This window comes from Podarcis vaucheri (genome assembly GCF_965113315.1).
Source record: "Podarcis vaucheri genome assembly, chromosome: 9".
Lineage (NCBI taxonomy): Eukaryota > Metazoa > Chordata > Lepidosauria > Squamata > Lacertidae > Podarcis > Podarcis vaucheri.
In genome coordinates this window covers 77,689,154-77,713,345 of record NC_138767.1, presented here as the reverse complement: position 1 = coordinate 77,713,345, position 24,192 = coordinate 77,689,154, and the positions used below count along the sequence as shown (strand labels likewise).

The 24,192-nt window shown below is 45.5% G+C and overlaps 1 protein-coding gene across 1 annotated transcript; it reads left to right on the top strand.

Annotated features, from left to right (window-relative positions):
* Positions 1–1,627: 1,627 nt before the first annotated feature.
* MFSD10 (major facilitator superfamily domain containing 10) lies at positions 1,628–22,748 on the top strand. Its single transcript, XM_082238622.1, has 13 exons — positions 1,628–1,737; positions 2,887–3,081; positions 4,318–4,414; positions 4,686–4,789; positions 7,352–7,510; positions 10,373–10,561; positions 12,955–13,063; positions 14,444–14,546; positions 16,430–16,538; positions 17,536–17,626; positions 19,603–19,650; positions 21,008–21,097; positions 22,285–22,748. Exons 1-13 carry the CDS (start codon positions 1,723–1,725, stop codon positions 22,386–22,388), a joined length of 1,413 nt encoding a protein of 470 aa, XP_082094748.1. The 5' UTR covers positions 1,628–1,722; the 3' UTR covers positions 22,389–22,748.
* Positions 22,749–24,192: the final 1,444 nt, after the last annotated feature.

Here is a 24,192-nt window from a genome sequence, read left to right as displayed (position 1 = left end):
AGCAAGATAAAATTTATGTTGATAAATTTATGTTGATAAAAGCGAACTCATTCTTGAAGTGGCAAGTTTCAAATATGCATTGAATTTAGACGTGTCCACCGGCGAGTCAAAAATGGTATTCAAGACGCATACCCAAACATAACCGTTTGGGAACCGTCGAAAGCTTTAGGGCAGAGGAAAGGAAAAGTCCTTCATGCAAGGAAGCAACTGGCTCCCGCACGAGGCAGCGATGGCCACCAACTGGGGGGGCTTTCCAAGAGACTCACGCCAATTCACGGAGGAGGAAACGGGCGCCGTCGAAGACCCGCTGGCCCCGCCAGCAGTGAAGGCAGCTGGCTGGACCCCGCCGGGAGGCGAGGAAGGGCTGCCCAGGGCCAAAGGGCCCCTGGGAGAAGAGGGTGCCGGGCTGCGGGCGCCCCGGGCCGGATCCAGCGAGCGCCTCGTGCGTTTTTGCGCGCCGCCTGGGCTGCTGGCCGGGCGGCGCGGATTCTTCTGGCCCGGGCGCGCCTCCCGTCTTGGGAGCCTCCACTTGCCGTGGCCTTGGAGGCGCCGGGAGAGGCCCCAGCCCGGAAGAGGAAGCGGCAGGAAAAGCCGCGGCGCCACCGAGGACCCCGGACGCCGACGCCTCGTCTCTCGGGCAGTCGCCGCTCCGCCCGGCCGGGTCCCCGCGCTTCTCCGGGCAGGTGGGCTGGCGGGCGCAGCGCGCGGGTCCCACGCGGCCTCCCTCGCCGGCGAGGCTCCCCTTCCCGCCCCTGGCCCTTCTCTCGCCGGGGCCCCGTCCGGGGAGCTGGGGGAAGGGCGCGGATGCGCGAGGGCTGCCGCCTTCGCCGCCGCCCCCTCGGGCGAAGAAGGCTCCCTCCGCCCGGCTGCTCTCGGCCAGCCCGAGGCGCGGGCATCGCCCACCTGCCGGGAACGAGGGGAGAGGGGAGGGTCCCCAGGGGCAGGGGCGCAGCCAGGCAGTGGCGTAGCGTCGGTTGTCAGCACCCGGGGCAAGGCAAGTAATTTGCGCCCCCTAACCCGTGGATTTTAGCAGGGGGCAGAGAGCTGCGAGTGCGAGCGCGCCCCCCCCAGATGTTGCGCCCGGTGCGGCCGGCCCCCCCTGCACCCCCCACGCTACGCCACTGCAGCCAGGAATTGTGTCAGGGGGGCAGAGCCTCAGATTGGAGCAGCGGCGCAGCCAGGAATTTTGTTAGGGATTGGTATTGATTTGGGGGGGCACCTTCCGCCCTGCTCCCCCCCCGGCTCCCCCCATGCCGAAGGGTCCCCCCTCTTTGCATTCCAGTCCTGCTCCCGCCCCTGGAAGCAGCCTTGCAGGGCGCGCGCCTCGTTGGCCAATTCCCCAGCCTCTGATAGTTGATGCTATAGATTGAAATCGTACTGCGAAATTAAGATCACTTGGCACTGTTAAATACATGATTTGGTTTCTTTTCGAAAATTAGCAACCCTCCTTATAATGTGGCTTTTGAAAAAAACACATACACGTAATTGCAGCTGCAACCAAACAATGTATCAGTCTTAAAAATGCATCCATAAAAGCTCGGGTTGCCATATTTCAAAAAGTGAAAATCCATACGGTAAAGTTGTTGAGCTTTTTTTCCCACCCCCTGGACATTTTTACCAATTTCAGAAATTCCACAGAAAACCAAACCATTAAGCAGTACCACCAGATGATATGAGCACTTCAGGGCAGCGGCTGCTACAAGTGTGAGACCACAGCAGACCATGGAAGGGGATGCGGTGAGAAATGCCTTGAACAATATGCATTTTTGCAGCTTCATTTGTACATATGGAAAAAGTGATAATATGGAGTATGCTTCATGTCCTTAATACTTTTGAATTTCTGTCTCACGTGCATTCTGTCAATCTGCTTTTTGATAGAACACACTCATTTATCAGTTTTCTGCAGCTGATAACCTTGCCCATGGAAGTCTGTTCTGTAACTATTTCAACCTTTACAGCTAGATGGTGCCTCTCTTACTACAAAGCCTCATCTCAGAGGAGAGTGTCTGTTTCAGTCCTCACTAGAGCACAGTGGCCGTTCCACCTCCTTGGACACTCAAAAGTTTTACCCTAAAGCAGTGATGATGGGAGTTGTAGTCCCAAAACAGCTGGAGAGCCAAGTTTGGCCATCACTGCCCTAAAGAATAGCATTTGTATACTTTTAACCCCTATTAAAATACAGATGAGAGCTCACTGTTCTTCCTGCGGCAGTTAAAAGTCACCTGTATTCAACATCAGACCTTATTTGATTGCTAAAGGCTATGACAAATACTTCCAACTAAAGCATCATCTTCGAAGAGCACCTGATTAATGGAAGATCATGGTGCTGCGTTGTAAATTCATGGCTTTTTGTTCCAGCCCAACAATGGGAATTGGAGCTGTTTCATTTTAGGTATTGATATTTTTGATGCTGTTGTGCCAGATATATTAAATTTTAATATCTCTGTGTTTATTTTGATTTTTTGTGGTTAAGTTAAAAAAAAAAGAGGAGTGGTACTGTAGTTTTATGTTAAACCGTGCTTAGAGCCAGAACTACTATATGCAGACCCAGATGGTAGATTGTTAATACTTAAAACACCAAGGGGAAATAATTTATGTAACAGGAGTTTATGCACCTAACCAGAATAAAAGGGAATTCTTCAAGAAGATTGAACAGAAGATGTTGGAATACAGTATTTGGAAGGAAAAATAATATTACTGGGAGATTTAAATGGAGTCACTAATCCACAATTGGATAGATCAGGAGAAGGAAATAAACAAGGGAAACTACCTCCTACCTTTTTTTTTTTTTAAATTGCAGTAAAATTTCAATGAAGGGAGAATGAGTCAGCAAGTTATCCACTTCCTCCCCTTCTTCCCCCACCGCCCCCACCCTTTGTATTTCAGAGCAGGATCACTGAGGCAATGTCCCTGGGGGGAAGCCAAGAGAGCAGGAGGCCTTTCAAGGAGCCCCTGGGAACTGAAGAGGGCTCTACACGTGTGATCACCATTGTTTTTATCGCACTCCTCATAGACTTGTTGGGGTTCACCCTCATCCTGCCTCTCCTGCCTTCAATTCTTGACCATTACAGCAATAATAATGTAAGTAAGACCTAAGCCACATTTACCCAAAACACTCGCGATAAACATGTAAAATATGATGGGATGCCACCATGGCATGATTGTGCTATGGCAGTGCTTGAAACTCACATCTCTGCAAAGAGTGTGCTCTAACAATAATGAACCACTTTAGTCCAGGTGCCAAAGTGGTCCACCTGGAATTTTGGTGTGCCAAACATCCTATCTTCTGTATACAGTGGTACCTCGGGTTACACAGGCTTCAGGTTACAGACTCCGCTACCCCAGAAATATTACCTTGGGTTAAGAACTTTGCTTCAGGATGAGAACAGAAATCGTGCTCTGGTGGCGCGGCACTAGCAGGAGGCCCCATTAGCTAAAGTGGTGCTTCAGGTTAAGAACAGTTTCGGGTTAAGAACGGACCTCTGGAACGAATTAAGTACTTAACCCGAGGTACCACTGTATGCAGATGCCTAAACCAGACAATGCCTCTATGTAACCTCTGGGCAATTTGAAATGTTTGGGTTCAGTGTTTTGGTATCTGAGTGAACCAGCAATGCTCATGGAGCATGTGTTACTGCTTAAAAACAACAACTTTTCAGGCAACAATAAATCTTTAGAGTTCATAGTAAGTGCTCTAGCACATCCGTGTCTTAGGTGAAAACTTAAGACAGGTTTTGATGTAACTCTAAACTGGTATGGTTATACTGCAGCGAATAGTAACTGTTAGTGTTTTTTTTAAAGCTGCTCTTGTTATCTTACAGTGGGGAGATTTCAGACTTGTGACGGTTGGTTTCGTTCTTCACCCTTTGTTGTGCTCCATGTTGCTGACTGTAGGAAAGCAATGCAGGAAGCCCTTGTATTACTCTGATTGGATGTGAAGCATAGGATTAGTAAAAGCAGAACGTGACTAGTTCCTTCTTCCCCTTGTGATGTGGCATAAATAACGGAGAGAGAGTGAGAGGGTGGTTAAGCTATTCTCTTTCTTTCCAGTGGCTTGTCTGTCTCTGAACCACTAAGGTGTTAAATAATAGTCCAAATGTTGCAGAGCCTGCTAAGGTCTGAGGGCAGTTAAGGCTTTCTGTCTATTAAAGCAAGTATTTCTAAAAACATTGGTTGTGGTTACTTTTTGCACATGACAAGAACTAGAAAAAAATAATTGCGGAATAATTGCACGTGGTGTGCAGCTCTCAGGCTGACTATGGTTGCTCCCCTGTCCTCCCCTGAATTTATCTCTCCCATGCATGTTTTCTTCCACAGGATAGTTTCTACATGACGCTGCAGCATGGGGTGGACTGGTTCAGTGAAGTGGTTCAAGTGCCTTCTGAAAGGAAATACAACAGTGTCTTATTTGGAGGTATGGAGGTCTTAGGTTTGCTCACAGTTTGCATGGAGCACAGGACCATATAAATCTGGCATTAAATGCAATTTAGCCATCTTAATCATGCATGGAAAATACTTCCTGATGCTTTCAGGTGGGTCCTGAGGACAACGGCCCAAAATGTTTAGGATCCATGGCAGCCTTCAAAATGTAACGTGTGGCATGGCTCACACGTGAACATGATTGTGAAGGATTGACCTTGATGCTGGCAGATCCATATTGCATTTTAATCTTCCATATTTTGCAGGTCTGATTGGCTCCATATTTTCCATCCTTCAGTTCTTCTCCTCTCCACTTACTGGTGCCACGTCTGATTACTTTGGGAGACGGCCAATCATGTTGTTGACTGTGGTATGTCTGTTGACGGGACTAAAGAATGTGCAGTGTAGATCGGTTACGTGATCTACGTACAGTGGCGTAGCGTGGGGGGTGCAGGGGGGGTGGGCTGCACCGGGCGCAACATCTGGGGGTTAGGGTTAGGGGGCGCAAATCCACAGGTTAGGGGGCACAAATTACTTGCCTTGCCCCGGGTGCTGACAACCCATGCTACACCACTGTCTACATAACCCCGGCTAAACCCAGGCATCCCTTTCCCATTGTGCACTGGGTGTTGTGTGAGTCAAACCATTACATTTTCTGGATTAGTTCTGGTCAGGCTGAATTCATCTTGCAAGGTTGAGTTGCACAGGTAATAAGCAGGGCAAAATCATAGTTGTTTTTTAAAACTCAGCCAATTCAGCATGAGCTGGCTGCTCCTCTGGTGCGCGCACACAGGCCTTGAGCTTTTCCTACGTGTTCTCCTCCACTGAGGAACACATCACCATTTCCTCTGGCACAGGCTGTTCTTTTTGTACATTCACATGCACCTCCTATTACTCTCTTCCACAAGTGGAGAACTCTATCAGCAGCAGCTCCTCAGCTCCAGCCACCTCACCCTTCTCCAAAGTTTTGTCCTTGGCTACTGACTGCATCTCTTCAAAGTCCAAGGCCCTCAGCTGCCCATCCACACTCTGGATCTCTTCCAGTGGGGCTCCTGGGCCGCTTTCAACCCCCTGTAGCATTTCACCCGGCAGGGCCCTCGCCTCGCATGGAGTCACGCTTTCCTCTCCACGGAGGCTTCTCACACACTCTGCTTGCAGCTGTCAGCTGAACTACTGGTTTTGCCGCTCCATCCATTGCTGGCTTTGCTGCTCCAGGAATGCTGCCGTTCCTCCATTTCGGCTCAGGTTCTTGCTTACAGGTTCTTCAGGGAGCACGAATCCCACTTCTGACAGCATTGTTGCACGCCATCCTAATCTCCAAGCAATGCGAGGTTCCAGGCGCTTAACCAGGGATTGTGTTTCCTTCAGGATGAGGTACAGGAGAGGCTCTGGGGTCTTTATGGGATATGGTGTGTGTGTGTATACACAACCTGAGCCTACCATGGGTATGGGGGGGGTCTGCAGTATCAACACCCCAGGTTTGGATTCAAACATAAATCAGACATTGCTGTGACTCTCCCTCCACTTTGCTGCTTTGCTTCTAGCTCAGTGTGGTGTAGTGGTGTGGTGTAGTGGTTAAGAGCGGTAGTCACGTAATCTGGGGAACCGGGTTCGCGTCTCCGCTCCTCCCCATGCAGCTGCTGGGTGACCTTGGGCCAGCCACACTTCTCTGAAGTCTCTCAGTCCCACTCACCTCACAGAGGGTTTGTTGTGGGGGAGGAAGAGAAAGGAGAATGTTAGCCGCTTTGAGACTCCTGAAGGGGAGTGATAAAGCGGGATATCAAATCCAAACTCTTCTTCTTCTTCTTCTTCTTCTTCTTCTTCTTCTTCTTCTTCTTCACATCACTCCAAAACTCTCTGCTGTCAATTCTGGGTTTGTGCTTCTATCTAACCACGACTTGGGAGAGGAGGCCCCACCCATTTGCCATCTCACACAGAGCCCTTTCCTTTGTTCTCTTTATGGCCCTGCACCCAGGCTCTCAATGGGAAGCCAGCCTGGCTTGTATTTCCACACTTGCTGGATCCAGAGGTTAAGAGGGTCTTTGCTTACAGCCCAGTCCCCCGCCCCAAACTTATAACCATAGATATTTCTGGGGCAGAATCCTACAAGACCTCATCATCTTCTCCTCCCCGCTGCAGCCCTCTGCACATGCCACCAGAATCTGTGCTTTACTCTTCATTTAAAGAAAGGAGAAGGAATATATTTGTTCACACACAAGCGCGCACATGCACCCCCCCCAGTACATAGCAACTTTCCTGATTCCTTTTAATGAAGTGAAGAAAATGACTAATTTATCAAGTAGCAGGAAGGAAGGAGATGGGGATGAGAGCAAGTATTGGGGGTAGGATGAGTGAGTGGTCCAAAGGGCGGCGGGGCGGGGGGCGGCTCTCAAAGGCATCTTTCCCTGGGCTCCCTTCAGCCTGGCAGTGCTGTTGATTCCATCTTACAATAAACAGCTGTGTATCGCCTTGCCTTTAGGCTAGAAGAGAAAGGTTTCCATGCCAGCTGAAAAAGCTGCAATTCTTTGCAGCATCAGAGATGTTTTAGATAACCTTCATGATTTCTGCTGCTTGAAGATTGCTGAATACACAAGCTTGGACAACCCCAATGTGTGTGAAAATTCTCTTCAATACTGCTTTTATGTGCTTATGAATTGGTCTGCATATGGCCAGTAATTGTACTAGGGTTTTTTTCCTCATCAAACTTTTATTCTGAATAAGTAACGTGGAATTTCTCTTTAGCTTCCCAAACTGGGTTCAATAAAGAATCCAATAACGGTATTCTTTTGAGAAAACATGAGGTTTCCCCCCATTTTTTAGTTTAGGTTCAGTTTAGCTTCCCCTGTGTAGGTCCAAGGCGGAGTGCTTACATTTTCTTGTGCTTTCTAAATACCATTATTTTCATTACGTATGTACCTTCTTATTTCTGTAGATTGGTATGATAGCATCATATTCCTTGTGGGCCATTTCCAGGAGCTTTGAGCTATTCATTTTCTCCAGAATTCTCGGTGGAATAAGCAAAGGGAATGTCAGCCTCTCCACTGCAGTAATTGCTGACTTGCAGAGTCCAAAAGCTCGAAGCAAAGGCATGGTGAGTTAACGGCCTGGTGTGAGCCTTTGATCAGGATCTTTGCTGTTTAATTTTTGATCAGCCACATGGACGTGAATGTGTTCCGCCTACAGAGTGGGATGGGATGAGATGCAACAGTGACATGAACATGGCCATTCCCCCGTTTTGTTTGCCCAATACTAGGCTAGCAATGTTAGGTGCCATTTCCCCCAGAATCCCAAGGGGTGGTGGTGGTTAGAATTCTCCAGTCGCAGTCCAACCTGACTTCAGCCTAAACTTCATGCTTCTTTCTATCCAGTAGAAAAATTGCAGATTCCAGGTGGTATCCAGTACAGTGCAAGGACTTCTGCCTGCACAACGGAACACCCTCTCCCTCTTCTCCCTCTGCCTAAATGTGTTCTGGAGTTTTGCCCCCAAACCTCTGGAGCAAGTTTGGGGACTGTGAGGGGAGTATGGGGAGGCACAGGTAGTGGCCGTGGTGGCAGCCCTGGCTCTGTCTCAGGGAAGAAGACGCAGCTCCCCTTCACGCCCCACACCAAGAAACTGGGCCCAGCTTGGCATTCGGCCTCCTCCGCTCCCCCAATATTAGGGGAGCTGAGCCCCCTGCTAAACAATGTTGAGGGGGCTGAGGTGTCTTCAGCCCTAAGGAGCTGGCGCCTATGCCCTCAAGACAGCTTACACAATATACAGTGGTACCTCAGGTTACAGATGCTTCAGGTTACAGACGCTTCAGGTTACAGACTCTGCTACCCCAGAAATAGTACCTTGGGTTAAGAACTTTGCTTCAGGATGAGAACAGAAATTGTGCTCTGGCGGCACAGCGGGAGGCCCCATTAGCTAAAGTGGTGCTTCAGGTTAAGAACAGTTTCAGGTTAAGAACAGACCTCCGGAACGAATTAAGTTCTTAACCCAAGGTACCACTGTATAAGCTTTATCAGTACAACTTAAAATATCTTAATATGTGTTGCATTTGTGCAAAGTGCATACTTTCCCCAATGAAACCAACAAAATATTAAGAACAAATTTCTCAGGAAAGTGCTCTTGTTCCCCAACGGAACCCCAGCTGCTCTTCTTCGTGCTGAAGCTGATGTGACAACAATGCAGGCTAGAATTGATTACCTGTGCCTAAATATGTGAAAAGACTTCAATCTTTTTCGAAGGAAAGATGCCCCGCTATGTCTTACACCAGGGGTGGCCAACTCCTGAGGGACTGCGATCTACTTTCAGAATTAAAACATGACAGTTATCTACCCCCCCTTTTAGGAGTTCAGGTCAAAGTTGTTGAACTTTGTTTAGGGAGGTGAAATGCTCCATTTTAAGCCCGTTTTTGGGGTCCCATTTTTTGGGGGGGACTTTTAAGGGGGGATGGACGCGGGTGGCGCTGTGGGTAAAACCTCAGTGCCTAGGACCTGCCGATCGTATGGTCGGTGGTTCGAATCCCCGCGGCGGGGTGCGCTCCCGTCGTTCGGTCCCAGCTCCTGCCCACCTAGCAGTTCGAAAGCACCCCTAAGTGCAAGTAGATAAATAGGTGCCGCTTTCTAGCGGGAAGGTAAACGGCGTTTCCGTGTGCTGCGCTGGTGCTGGATCGCCAGAGCAGCTTCGTCACGCTGGCCACGTGACCCGGAAGTGTCTCCGGACAGCGCTGGCTCCCGGCCTCTTAAGTGAGATGAGCGCACAACCCTAGAGTCGGACACGACTGGCCCGTATGGGCAGGGGTACCTTTACCTTTAAGGGGGAGGGGATTAGTCACTCTCCATCTTCCATTACAGATATCAGGAGAAAATACAGGCAAGGGGAAGGGGGCGGGGGCTGAGTGCTCTTGGGCAAAAGCAAAAGAAAATGAGCCTGCGATCAACAGCGATCGGCTGCAACCTCCCGGGGATTGACCAGTCAATCCCAATCGACCTGTTGGACATCCCTGTCTTACACAGAACAGGAACAGACCAAATGCTGGAAGGCTGGCGTCCAACGCCTCTTGTCCCAATATCAATTACAAGATCTTCAGGTGACCCTGAAGATGGATAAGAGGCACCTAAGAGACTGTCTCTTTAGGTCCGATGCAGAAAGGGATCTAGCCATGATTGCTTCTACCAAGAGCTCACCATGGTTCCCGCTTATCAAACGGAGCATGCCTGAGCCAGATACCTGACAAAGCTCCCACTTGCCGTACTAAGAATCGCTTTTACAGAACTACGATTCCAGTCGATGCCCTCGGCGGTGTTTGTTGGACAGTACGGCAAAGTACATTACGAAGAGAGACTCTGTCTGTGTGGACAACCCTGCGTCGAGGACCTGTGCCATTTATTGCAGTGCCCGTTATATATAGACTCAACAGATCGATTTATAAAACGCCTGTTTACGAACGGAACACATTTGAATAGGGTGGAAAGGGTGAAATGGCTGCTGAGCGACACCGATGACTTTGTTACTTATAAAGTAGCACTCTATGCACTGGCAGCTAAGATCAGGAGGAAGGAACTAGACAAAGTAGCAGTCAACTGCAAAGGGGATTTGGATATTTAATTTGGCACATTTTACCTGAGAATCTTCTGCTATTCTGTTCTATTTAATGCAACAAATAATTTTAGTAGCCATGACCGTGGTTTTATTGTATGTCTGTGCCCAGTGATTTTTATGGTTATTGTTGTTGTTGTTTTTTGTTCTCCTTCTGAATGATGCCATGGCCTATGGCTAGGGCAATAAAAAGTTTAATTGGTATTGGTAACAAAATATTAAGTTATTATCGAGAAAAATGAATGAAAAATGATTGAATTATGGGTGTCTATGTTTCAAATAGTACATGTCCGTATTTGCTGCTCTGGAAGCTCTATTAGAGTTGAAGGAGGAGAGAAATGTTACTAAATATTACCCTTGTTTCCCTAGGCAATGATTGGCGTTGCTTTCTCCCTGGGCTTTACCTTTGGGCCTATGCTTGGAGCATACCTCTCCATGGAAAAAGAGAAGGGAGAAATCTTCTATGTTCGGTCTGCTATGTTTGCTGTCATGTTTGCAGTGATTGACTTGGCTTTCGTCTTCATGTTGTTGCCAGAGACACTCCCCAAAGAAAAACGGGTAACATGTTCTAGAGATAGATAGTCGCCATCTTGCTCTTAACAGAACATCAGTGCCTCCATTTTTAAGCAGAATCTGGCCCAAATAAATTGTCTCACTCTGCTTTATAGTTTCAAAACGGGTCTGGAGCTCCATGTATGCTTGTTACTGGCAAGTGGCAAGTGATCTTCCTTATGTTCCATTAAGTGGAATTGCACAAGAAATGCAGAAGAACACATAGTCCTCAAGGGCAGAATTTATTTACTGCATTCAAGTCCCATCTCCCCTCCAAAGAGTACAGTCCCCCCCCTTCCCATTTAATCACCACAAGAAAACTTGAGATAGGTTAGGCTAAGAGAGAGTAAGTCCACGGTCACCCCATGAGCTTCATGGCAGAGAAGAGATCCAAAGTCTGGTCTCCCAAGTTCTAGTCTAGCAGCCAAACCACCAGGTAATGCTATCTTTATTGCCCTAGTTGGAGCATGGGATATGGATGGCAAAGGCGGACTGGGTTAAGTGGTCCAAGTCACTAAAGTCAAAGTAGCAAATACGATTTTAATGGTTCTCCATTAATTTTGCAAATGCTTAAGATAGTTTTTTAATTAATCTTGATCCTTCCAAGAGCTGCTTTGAGCTACTTGGCTTTTTAGTGCTAAGAAATTATCAAGTGTCGTGTTACTTTAATTCTGGACAGAAAAGGCACACGTTGAGAGAAATGATTAACAAACATGGTTTAGGCCTTGGAAGTGAGCGAGTGGCTGTGTGTGAGTGCGTGTTTGTGTGGTGTCAGATGGTGGGCGTCAGCTCTAACCATTAGCAAAGCGAAGCAGCTGCCAGATGGATGGTGTATTGCCTACTGTTAGGGAGGAAGACAGAGGACTGTGGGATTTTTCTGCTTCAGGTGTCAAAGTTGGTTGACCTTGGTCACTATGCACCTTCATTTGCCGAGGGACCCTTTGCTGCTCTGACATTTCGTCAGCCCTGGTGTAGATACAGGAAAAGGAAAGCTAGACTAATTCCAAAAAGCCATTGCTAGAGAAGTATAGTCACTTGAATCTGGAATCTCTCAGCCACCACAACCCCTGAATCTGGGATATTAACAGCACATTTACATGGTCCACTCCGGAACAAGTCCCTCAAATCCAGTGGGGCTTATTCCCAGGTAAGAGGGTATAACATTGTACCCTAAAGACTCCTTAAACCTGCTTTATAGCACAGTTTTGTGCAGGGATACTTTGACATAAGTCCCATTGGGTTCAGTGGACTCAGAATTGCACCGGAGGCCCAGAGAACTCTACATGCATAGTTGTTTGTTTCAGATCTCCCGGATAGCATGCAGAAGCTGGAAGAGTCTCTCTCCCTTGCTATTCCTTTCCTCTACATATGATGAAAATAACTGGATGTAGCTATAGTGTCATTTTAAAACAAATACTTAGAGTGCATTGTACAAGCAGAATTGGGAAATGGTTGTTTGAGATCACCAACTGAACTTAGAACAATGTGGGTAACAGATAAAATTCTGATTTGGTCTATGCAACTTTAAAAGAAAAATGTGTGAAAATAAATATCAAATGTTATACTATCACAAACTAGATCTATAAACCAGGACAAAATGGGAGAGAGATTTTTCAAAATAAAAATGAAGCTTTCTGCACCGTTGGTGGGGTTGTCCCAAAGTGGAAAACTATTAAAGGACATAAAATAAAATTTAAAAGTAAAAATTGTTTTAAGACCCAAGCTTTTAAAAAATATTTTTATTGTTTCATTAACCAGTACACTCAAAACAATAAATGATAGCAAGAATTATATAGCATAATAGAATACCAAGGAATAAATGAAACGAAACTGGTTATCTAAATTAGTCCCTATATAACTCTCAATTAGTATGAGGCAGCCTTCTCTCTTTCCCAGTACTCTTTATGTGTTAGATAAATTTCCATTTATTTATACCTGTACAACCCAGGACTTTCAAAATTTGGCTCCTAAGATTCCCAGCCAGAGCAGACTCCCACAGTCTGCTTTTGCAGCAACATGGGGTGGAAGTGTCGGTCTTGCTCAGGGGTCAGCAACCTTTTTCAGCCGTGGGCCGGTCCACTGTCCCTCAGACCATGTGGTGGGCAGGACTATATTTTGAAGAGAGAATAAATCAACGAATTCCTATGCCCCCCAAATAACCCAGAGATGCACTTTAAATAAAAGGACACATTCTCCCCATGTAAAAATGCTGATTCCCAGACCGTCCGAGGGCCGAACTGAGAAGGCGATTGGGCCAGATCCGGCCCCTGGTCTTTAGGTTGCCTACCCCTGGTCTTGCTCATGCAGGAAGCACTTTAGTCCTGGTTTTGTGTGGCACACAAAGCAGCTCAGTCACAGCCCCTTCAGACTCCATTCTTTCCTTCTCCTTGTTATGTTAGGTGTCCTCCATTATGTCGGGATTCCAGTCAGCAGCTGGCCTGATTAGTCCTCGGGCTCTGTTCCAGTTCTCTGCCGTCAGCCAAAATATGGAAACCTCTTCAAAAGAGAGCAAGTCCTTGAGCTTTTTGTTCTTCCTTTTATTATGAAGTTGCCTGTGCATGTCAAAATCCACTACCTTTTTCTCCTTTGCGCCAACCCTGATGTTGCAAAATGTTGTGTTGTCTTTCTTCACAATGAGGCTTAGCCCTTTCCTGAATATATTTGCATATCTGCACTTTTGCTTGAGATTTGGCAGTCCTCCCAGTGAGCATACTGGCTTGAGTTTATGCAGCACATAGCATGAAAGAAGGATTGCAGAGATATGCTTTGAGTGCGTAAGGTCTCTGCGTTCTGTTAGTAACATGAAAATATACTCTCTGACATGTGGAATGAAACATGGAGTGCAATAGAAATAGGTTGTTTTTTTTTTAAAAAAAAAACACAACACAATTCCAGGAAAAAGCACATTTACTCTGAACTAGTAATCACACCGGTATTTTTCTTACCACAACTGCATAGTAGGATTAGTCAAGTACTGAAGCTTTCAATACTTTTACAGAGAAAGCATCTTATCTCACCATCTTTTAAAATGTATTTGTTTAAAACATATTTATGCCATTTCTAAGACATATCAAGGTACAGCATCTAATTAATATCCTCTTACGCAGGGGTTACGTTCCAGGGATAGTGCATGACACCGAAATCACGTACAGTGGTGCCTCGCAAAACGAAAAACTCGCAAGACGAAAGAGTTTTCCGTTTTTGAGTCGTTCCGCAAGACAAATTTCCCTATGGGCTTGCTTCGCAAGAAGAAAGCCCATAGGGAAATCTCTGGGGACCTCTTTTAAAATGCTGGCGGTCAGGAGCAAAGACTTTCGCCCACCGCCGGCCTTCAGAAGAGGTCCTGGACAAAAGTCTTTGCTCCCCCCCGCGCCTGCCTTCCCGGGACAGCGGAGACTTCTCCGCTGTCCCGGGCGATCTTAAAATGCTGGCGGGCGGCAGCGAACACTTGATTTTCAATGCATTCCTATGGGAAACTGTGCTTCGCAAGACGAAAAACTCGCAAGAAGAAAAAACTTGCGGAACGAATTAATTTCGTCTTGCGAGGCACCACTGTATAGTCAAAACGCCTTGGGTGCAAGAGTGGGTGCCTGTCCGGTGGGCCAGCAGAGATTACCTAAGGCATGGAAAGGTCAGGAAGGGGACAGAGGAGGAAGGGGCTGGAAGCAGTGTGTATATGCAAGGAGCCAGTATTCCATCTGCACTGGATTTGTGTGTTGTAACAGCTTTTAGTCTTCCACAGCTGGAGCCAGAGCCCCATCTGAGATTTGCAAAGTCTAGAGCTGCTTTTTTGAAGGTTTTGATTCTGTTGGTATGGCCATTCTGTTGGTATGTTTACTTTTGTACTTGTTCTTAAGAATGGAATTTGATGGTGGTGTTTTGTAACAGATCTCAAGATCCTCGGCCTGGTGTACTTCCTGTATCTTTTCCTGTTTTCTGGTCTGGAATACACTCTGAGCTTTCTTGTCCATCAACACTTCCAATTCAGCAGGTATTTCGCATGATACTTATTTTATTTGTCAAAATAGTGAGCCTCACGAGACATCAGTATAAAAAAAGTTCTGTCATGGTGTTTACTCAGATGACCTCTGTGTTTAATTACAGTATAAGATGTCATTCGCACTCCAATCCACCCCATAATGTAGGCTCTGGTTGAGAAAACTCATCTAGTGTTGCAGGCCATTTTCTCTGGAAATATTTGTCCCGTCAGCTTGCATAAATCACCCAAAGTGGGAACTCAGCCGGCAGTCCCCTCTCATATGAGTGAACATTCCTATAACCATTTTACTTACCTATTTCCTTGATACATTTGAATCATGCTCTTCCATCAAGGATATGTCTGACAATTTAGCTCAGGCATAGGCAAGCTTGGCCCTCCAGATGTTTTGGGACTACAACTCCCATCATCCCTAGCTAACAGGACCAGTGGTCAGGGATGATGGGAATTGTAGTCTCAAAACATCTGGAGGGCCGAGTTTGCCTCTGCCTAATTTAGCCTCTCTGCACCTCTGTTAGGCTGAGAGAGTTGCTTCCAAAGGCCAGTCACCAAGTTTCATGATTGAGCAGGGATTTGAACTCATGCTTGCGCTCTTTTGGAACGTAGAGACGGCATTCACCAGGTCTGAGAGATCTCCTGTCAAGGTGCTCTGCTGCGGACCCAGGTGTATGTGGCAGCTAAGTCTGGGAGGCTGCCTGCCTCTCCAATTCCCTACAGTGTGCTAGTGCAACACTGCGTCATGCATTGTGTTAAATTATAACATGGCAGGCACTTTCCCAACACAGGCCCTGATCCCAGATAAGTCCACTCCTGGCGGGGCGGGGGGGGGGGCCCAGGCAGCTGCCGGTGCTCATGGGCCCTGCTAGGGAACGTGGGGCCTGGCAGCTGCTCAGTGCTAACGCTGGTTCTCTCATATCTTTTGTTTCCCTCCGTTTCTATCATATGATTACAATTTGTTAATTGATTTTTGCAAATTTTAACAATGTCAACAAACATATGACATACAAACGTAACCCCCTCCCAAAGACAAGAATATTCCCAGACTGTCCTCATTACTGTGTGATTTTTGAGAGCTTAGTTTTTTAGGATTCATTGTTGGTAACTGATTCCGTGTCATTAGTGCCCAAGAAGCCTTCCCTTTTGCAGGGACACCAGAAGCTGGAGGCAGCTTTTCATTTCTGAATGTGGAGATGTTTTGGTGACCAGAGGTCATTCCTGAGAGGCAATTTGGTTTGTAATGATCAAGAGTTGCCCAGACACTTAAATGTTTTTCATTATAAAAATGTGAATGGAGTCAGATTTCATCCACCATCACCCCGGCAACACATAGGTGTTGCCAGGTACTTAAGGACTCAGCCCATTAAATAAATTTGCATTTGCTCATTTATATGTAGAAATGCCCCTGAGAAATTAAGGTGTCTGGTTAGCCAGGTGTGGGACTTAGCAGCAGTACACCTTGCAGGGCAGCTGGCTATCCTAATATATTTAAGATTAAAAAGGAGAGGAAGGGCAAAAGAACTGAGGTATGCTGTCAAAGTCCTGGGAATTGGACCCCCTGGGCCACCCCTCCAACATCCCTGTATGTTCCTGTAATAATTTTAGAAGCCTCCTGTAGAGGGGAGATTGAATGCTTTATGGCAAGGTTTCTTCTAGTTACTGACTGGGTAGAACTAACTACTACTAACAAACATAACTGCAAATCAAGCTAAACTACTTTGCCCCTAAGAGGGCTGTGTCAGAATTACTAAACTGGTTAGTTAGGGAACATGCCCAAATATCCACAGTATATATTCCTTAAAATATCACAGCTGCCAGCCATGTTAATTTTGGGACTTTGGACATGGAGAAGAAAATAACTTTTTCCTGTTTTCTCTTAGTCTGGAACAAGGGAAGATGTTTTTCTTCATTGGAATTACGATGGCTATGATCCAAGGAGGTTACACTCGCCAAATTGAGCCAGGAAACGAAGTGAAGACTGTAAAAAGGGTGGGGCTTGTTTTCCATTTGAAGTAGTAGTCTTTTTTGTACTTTCTTTTGCTTCATGCATACTTGAAGAATTTTCAGGAAATGTGTCTTCTGTCATTTAACTTGTAATATATCCTGTTGATTTCTCTCCTTCCTTTTGTGAGAGAGTACACAAAGCATTTGTTCATGTTGGAGAAGGTCAGTGTTCAGTAGACCATAATAATGAGAGAGAAAGAGAGAGAGAGATTGGCTTTGGGGCTATGAAGTGGATATAAAATGGTCTTTAAAGTGCAGTTTCTGTTGGTGATGGTGCCCAATTCCACCATCAAACAAATCATTCCAAACCAACTATTTTGTTCCTAGCATAAAATTTCTTGTCAATTCGCCAAATGAGAAAAGAAAACCAATAAAATAAAGGCTCATTATCCTATTCTCTATTTGCTTGCAGAGATCTTTAGGGGGGGAAAAGCCTAGAGAAATTCTGAGTCATCTTGCATGCCACACTTCTGGTCATTTTACTCACATGTAAAATGCCATTTTGAAAAACTGTTAAACTTGAGGAAATTATCTTTGAAATGATATAGAGCACGTTAACTATGAAAATAACTATATGAAAATGAAAAATGGGTCTATAGGTTGACATTGTCATGGAATCACCCTTACTACAGAGCTCTTTGGTTTTCCTTCCCCTTAACGCAGGAGAGCTCTTGAATTTCTCAGTGCAAGGGGCTTTTGTGGCAGGCGGGGGGGGGGCAAGAAAGGAGAAGGGAAAGGATGAAGGTGGCCATTGACTCCCCACTTGCCTCATCCGAATGTTGCCATGTTCCTGGGAACCAGCCAGGGCTGTTTCAAGGTGAGCAGATGCCTGCATCTCAATAGTTGAAGCAGAAGACAGAGCGGGAGCCGAACTGCTCTCAGAGTAGGGCAGGCCCAGGAGAAGAAGATTTGAGTTTTCACTAGAGTTTGTGTACTGTAAAACCATGAACTTTCTCACTTTGCCCCCTTTTCTTTTTGACAGGCAATAATGGTGTCGGCTCTTGGTTTCCTTTTTGTTGGCTGGAGTTCTAATATGATCCTCCTGGGCACGGGACTGTTGTTTTACTCCTTTGGTGAGCTTCTCAAACAAATCTTTTCAGGCGCTAAAGCAAAGCGAAATTGGCTCCATAGATTTCTTGAGTTCATTAATGCAGAATGGATTTAGGTTTCCAAAGTGCCTTTGTTGCTTATCAATCTTGAAGGAGCTGTCCTTCCGAGTTTATTTTAATGCTAATGACATGATAGAAGTTGCCATGGTGATGTTTAAACACTTCATTAACTTGTGTTGCCTCAGCTTATGGTTGATCTTTCCAGCCTCCCTCTAGGGGCTGAAGAGGATATCTAAATTGTCAATAATCCTGGCTTAGCATGCTTTTCCAAAAAAGAAATGTGATGTCCCCGACTGCTGTTTAAATACAAAATAGACATCTACAGGCAGAGGAAAGTTGCATAGTCCAGGCTGTCCAATCAGGGCTTGAGTTCAGTTAAGCGCAGGGGTCAGCATATTTTTTCAGCAGGGGGCCGGTCCACTGTCCCTCAGACCTTGTGGAGGGCCGGACTATATTTTGAAAAAAATTAGAAATGAACGAATTCCTATGCCCCACAAATAACCCACAGATGCATTTTAAATAAAATGACACATTCTACTCAGGTAAAAACACGCTGATTCCCGGACCGTCTGCAGGCCGGATTTAGAAGGTGATTGGGCTGGATCCGGCCCCCGGGCCTTAGTTTGCCTACCCATGAGTTAAGGCAAGGACTCTTGAACCTAGAGGATGCTCAGCTTCCCAGTTGACTGCTGAGGAGATGGACCAGTCTTTTCTTTGCAACTTAATCCCTGAATTGCAATTACTGCAAAGCTCTGCAAAAGACCAGCAAGGTATTTTCCAAAAGAAAGGCCTTACTGGAAATTTCTGTTCTCTGACTGGAAGGGATTCCATCACGTTTTGATGGCTCCTTCCTCTGGATCCTCATCTTTGGCTTTTTCTCCAGAGGAAGGGGGTGTGCTGACCTCATAGATCAGCCTGGAAAGCTTGAGGAGCCCCTCTGCTCCTTTGCTGCAAATACAGAAAGGCCATCTGGCAACAGGAGCTCTTTTATCGTGCTTGTGGAAAAATATTGCTGAGGGGAAGGCTTGAGCACTGGAAGTGTCCCAACAAACTCCTCCCCGTGTTCACTTAAAGGCAGAAGCCTGAAGGACCAGCCACCTCCCATTTCCTGCACCACGGGGGGGTTGGACTGGATGACCCTCAGGGTCCCTTCCATTTGGACAATTCTGTGATTCCATGATGCCAGTCCTGAAAAAGAGCAAGAGTTAGAATGCCCTCCGGGAGGCTTGCAGATAGAAAGCCACAGTATGGACATTCCTGTTTTCTCCTGAGGCTCCTGGAAGGCATTTGTTCGGGATCTACCAGCATGATCAACTAAGGCAGGCATCCCCAGACTCGGCCCTCCAGATGTTTTGGGACTACAATTCCCATCATCCCTGACCACTGGTCCTGCTAGCTAGGGATGATGGGAGTTGTAGTCCCAAAACATCTGGAGGGCAGAGTTTGGGAATGCCTGAAGTAAGGGATAGTTTTTGGTATGACTAGCATCTGCCTGACCAGCACTTTCAGGGGGAAAACCTCACCCTAAATTGTCATTAGGACTTAAATTCTGAATTCATCACTCCAGCAGTGTTTAAAGGGGGTGGGGGGAAGCTGATTCAGAGAGCAGTTTGGCAGACTGCTTTAATTAAGGCAGTCTCTGTGCTCCTGTATGAGCAAACAGGAGTGGAGGAGCTGTTTTAAAGCCTTTGCAAAAGCCTCTTTGTGCAGCGTGTGTATGAGAACGACTTCAAATGACACTTTTGCATAGGGTTTAATCCCCATTCAAGTGATGAGCAGCGATTCGATCCTGCTGTTTTGGCTATGGAATCTTGTTTCCCACTGGGAACTGGATCGTAGCCCATGCAGAATTAAACCTTCTCCTCCTGCCATCCATTGTTAACACATTTGCATTCTCACTTGTTTAATCATTTTCTAACCTGTTATTCAATTACTTCCAGCTGCTGCTACGGTTGTTCCTTGTTTGTCTACAGTGGTGTCTGGATATGGTACGTGGCTGTTTACTCTTGTAACGGGCAGAGCCCTTCTCTAAGGAGTTTTTTGCTTGCTCTTTTAACTGTGTGTTGAATCTTTAAAGCCAGGCTGCTGTCAGATTCTTTTGCCTCATAGTTGGAGATAGATTAAACACAGAGTTGGAAATTGATTCCACTTGGCGTTGGCTCCTGCTCTGTTTTGTACAGCACACAGTAAGGACAGTAGGTGTGGTTCAGACAAATGCAAACACTCAAAATACCATTAATTTTTTGGGAAATGAGTGAAGGATCTGTTTAACTCTCCCATTAAGAAATGTGGGACTTCAAACGGCTTATTACTGACTGGGGCATGCCAAGTTTTTATAGAGTGCTTATTCCTATATGGTGCTAGGGACTATAGATACCTTACACTAGAGCCCACAAAATGATCTCTAAATAAAATAATACATTTTTGCAGGTGGAAACTATTGCCCTATTTTCACATGTTGTATGAGCACAAGGGAAGATAAAGACAATCAGTTCAAAGTAATGGTAGGAATGACCAAGAATGGCTAAGTAGAAACTCTGTCCTCTAACCCAAGGATTTGCTCAACATTCCTCTGCCGGTTAACTGGCGAATAAAATATACCTCAGGGAGGTATGGAAATGTAGTTTTGATGCTGAGTTTTAGCAGCGAAGCACACTCAAGATTGTGGGATTTAGGCCTCACATGTTGGTGGTAAACTTGCCTGAACAACTCTCCTTGTTTCTCATAAAGGCAGAGTTGAGAAGAACTTCTAACACTATTACTCCAGTTGCACCTAAAAATACAAGATTAAAGGGACAAGAATGAAATGGAGATAGTTAGAGTGCTCACTGGGTTTGACAGTGCAGACTTGTTCTCATTATTTGAATAACTGAAGGAGTTGGGTTACGTTGAAAGTGTTGCTCGGTAGCTGGGGTTGTTTCTTTTGTTTGTAAGCCATCCAGGGCATTGTCGTCAATGGACAGCTGTCTAAATGTAAGAAGTAGATGAAGCTTTTTAGTCTGAGACATCATGGCAAACGCACAGATACTCCTGCTACCTCCCTGCCACATAACTCCTTCCTTGACTCCACTACTTTGCAGCCATTTTGTTTGAGCTCTCAAATCTGGATCTGCTGACCAATGCATAGTTCCAGCCTCAATAACTCTCAGGAGGCAGTGGATCTGCTCTTTCTAACCAGGGCCTCGGGATAAGGATGCACGGTTCCCTCTTAAAGACCCAATCCTTTATCATTTTATTTCTCAGATGTTTTATAGTGCTGGGCTCTAAGTGTTTTGCCTTGGTAGGGAAAGCCAAGAAGTAAAAAAACTGACAAGTAGTAAATGATGATGGTTCTTTCTTTCATAGGGTTAGCCAGCCAAAAGGGAACCCTAATGGGAATCTTAAGGAGTCTGGGGGCCCTCGCAAGAGCTTTTGGACCAATTGTGTCAGCAACAGGTAATTGTGCATGTATGCGTGTGCTCACTATTACCCTTGTCGGTAACAGAAACAATATATTGTTCTAAATGGATTTCACCAGGGAGAAAATTGAACCTCACACTGCATATCATGGAAAGTGTTTCAGCTATGGTAGGATTCCTGTTTTCATGCTTTTTTCAGGAAAGGCTGCAATAGCAACATGCATTTTCCTCGATACTACGAAGCGTGGCTGTGATACAGAGAAGTGCATCCATGCACCCCACATTTTGTTTGTAATTTGCATCACAAGATAGTCTTGGCAGCCAGCTAAAATTAGAAACTTGCATCTCTCCCTCTCCCTTCTAACGTCTAAAACTAGAAAAATGCCTGCCTTCAGGTTGTTGCAGGTCGCTTTGCCCTTGCTCCAGTTTTTGTTTGTTGTGGGGACTCTTCAGCCCCTCACTCAACCTTCCCTTCCCACCATTAGGTTTAAGAAGCATCTTTTGGATAAGAGCTTTTTAAAAGGGGAAATGCTGCTGGTCAAAGTCCAGTCTCCAAATGCTTTTTGAACTTAGGAGCTTTAAAAATCAATTTGGGTATTCTTCCAGGGAAATTCTATGGGGAAAAGGTAAGGTTTTTATCTCACTGTGGGCATGCTGTAGATGTTTCTGTGTGTGCTTTGACTTAAACTAGCTCTGTTTTGGAAAAGGAAGCATTTGAGGCTCCCCCAGGAACTGACCTTCCTATAGCACTTGCTGACTAGAGAGAAGCAGAGTTTTGAACCCCGGTTACCTCACAGGAGCCTCCCTATAGCTTGCGCCAGGCACAGAGCCTCAGAAAAGCAAACAGACCTGCAGCAAAACGTTTGTGGAGCTGAGTCACATCCTCGCCCCTTCCCCATCCATGAGGCTTTCCTCATGGCAGAGTTCCTGGAGCATTTTGTGACACCTGCCGTCTTGGGCAAATGTGGTTATTTTTTATTGGGCCCTGACTGCTGCCAGTCTGTTGATATCGTTGGATAGGAGCAGAGGGTTCTGCTTTCCGTTCAAAAATTCCAGTCCAGGTAATATTTAATTCTGGTGAGGAAAAGCTGCATCTTCTGGGAAAGGCAGAGCTCTTCTCACTCAGTTTGGTACAAACTGTTTTGTGGAGGCCACTTTAGGAAAGTTCTCGCTTTTTCCGGATTAACAATATTCTTAAATGCTGTTTTTCTCCTTTCTTTCCAGTATACTGGCTGGCAGGAGCTGAAGTTTGTTTCACAGTCTGTGCCTTTTCATTCCTCCTTCCCTTCATTCTCCTTGGATACATTCAAAAGCAAAGGAGAGAGTAACAAGCAACCCTGGCTACCATTTTCCAAGAAACATTGGAAATCAGGCCCTTAGGCGGCTGAGCTAAGAAACATTTTGTGGCACCTCTGGCCTTTGCATATGATGAAGTGCACAGATTTTGAGCACATGTTATTTCTGCTGCACTGTGGCAAAGAGCCCTGGAGAAGAAACCTCAGCTACTGCCTTTCAGCAAACAATACCTTTGCCATAAAAAATGGTCAGATACATTTCCTGTTCTGCAAGAGAGTGCACAGTGGTGGAAAAGGGTTGTTTGCTTTGGCAGAAAGCGTTTAAAGAAGGAAATGAAACAATATCTACAGACTTGCACTAGACATGCTGCATAAATTTTGTTGAATGTGTTTTGTCTGTACATGCACACACACATGCAAACGTATACTATCCTTGAAATACGTTTTCTAAATAATATATTTACTGTTGATTTGTCTGCCAGATTTGAAGCACACATAGGTCCCGCTATGGCAACACTCATCTGCAAATTCAATTATCCAAACACAAAGAATTATGCCCAAACCATGGTACAAAAACAGCTGATTCAGATATCCAAACAGCCAGAGTTTGCCCACCTCCTTACTTGTGTTTTGCTGGTTGGCTGCAGCCATTTCTGGAAAAAGCACAGGGGGGGGGGGAGGCAGAGACTGGACAAATCACAGATTATAAATGTTCCCGTAGGAAATAATGGAAATCATCAGCTCGCTATGCAAATGCTTGCAAATGATTTCCTGGTAATGCACTGTTTGGAAAGCAGTACAACATTTCCTTGATACTTTGCTATTGAGCTCAAGTAGATCTGTATGTTTTGTATATTGATGCCAAAACCTGAGTCTTAACAGGTTGCCAAGGGCAATAGTTGTTTCTTTAAACCAAAGGCTTAAGTTGCAAGCTGGAAAAGTGTGTACAGGTATATCCTACAGTTAGCTATAGGTGGCAGTAAGCTGAAACACATCATGTTCATACCTTCATGTTTCTAACGTAACCAGGTTTATTTTGTTTTTTTGCATAATGATGATTCTGGCTCTGTTTACAAGAAGTGTATTTTATATTCTTTACATAAATATTCCAGATTAAGCTTCAGGGATAACGGGAAGACTTTTCATGCTTGCAACAAATCACTTGAAGGGAGGAACTTCTGCCTTACCACATGGGATATGTGAACGTGAGGCACGCTTAGATTTGGTCGATCATTCAGTATGGTGTGAAAGCATGAGACACAGTGCAGTCTAAATCATGATCCACTCAGAAGTAATCTATTTAATTCTATTAATTCAGTGGGGCTTACTCCCAAGAAAGTGGTTAGAGAAGTCCCGTTTCCTGTTCTGTGAGGGAACTGTGCTGCCAGTTCTGTGAATTTAAGCCTAGCAACAGTCATCCACCAATAGTTCTCACTATTCTGGATTAACACTCCTGTTTGGGGTTTGTTTGTTTTTTTAAAAAATATTTTCATCTTTTATTGGAATTTGATTGTTTTAAGAGTTAAAACTAGAGTAGAAAGTCAACCAGATTTTGGTCTACAGTTGCAATTTGATATAGGAAAACCTGAACAGGTTGACATTTAAGGTGGCTTCCTATTGTGCCTTGATGTTGCTTCATATTGTGCCAAAGCATCAGCCTGCTACAGCCAACAGTTACGATGTCTTAATAGGTTGGTTTTCTGGGGGGAAGTATAATAGTTCAGTATTACTCAGAAGTCAGCACTAGCTAGTAATTGCTCTCCAGGGTCAAGGGCAGACAGGGTCTGCTTCCTGAACCTTTTTTGAATTCAGTTGTTTTAAGATTAAACCTGAGGTT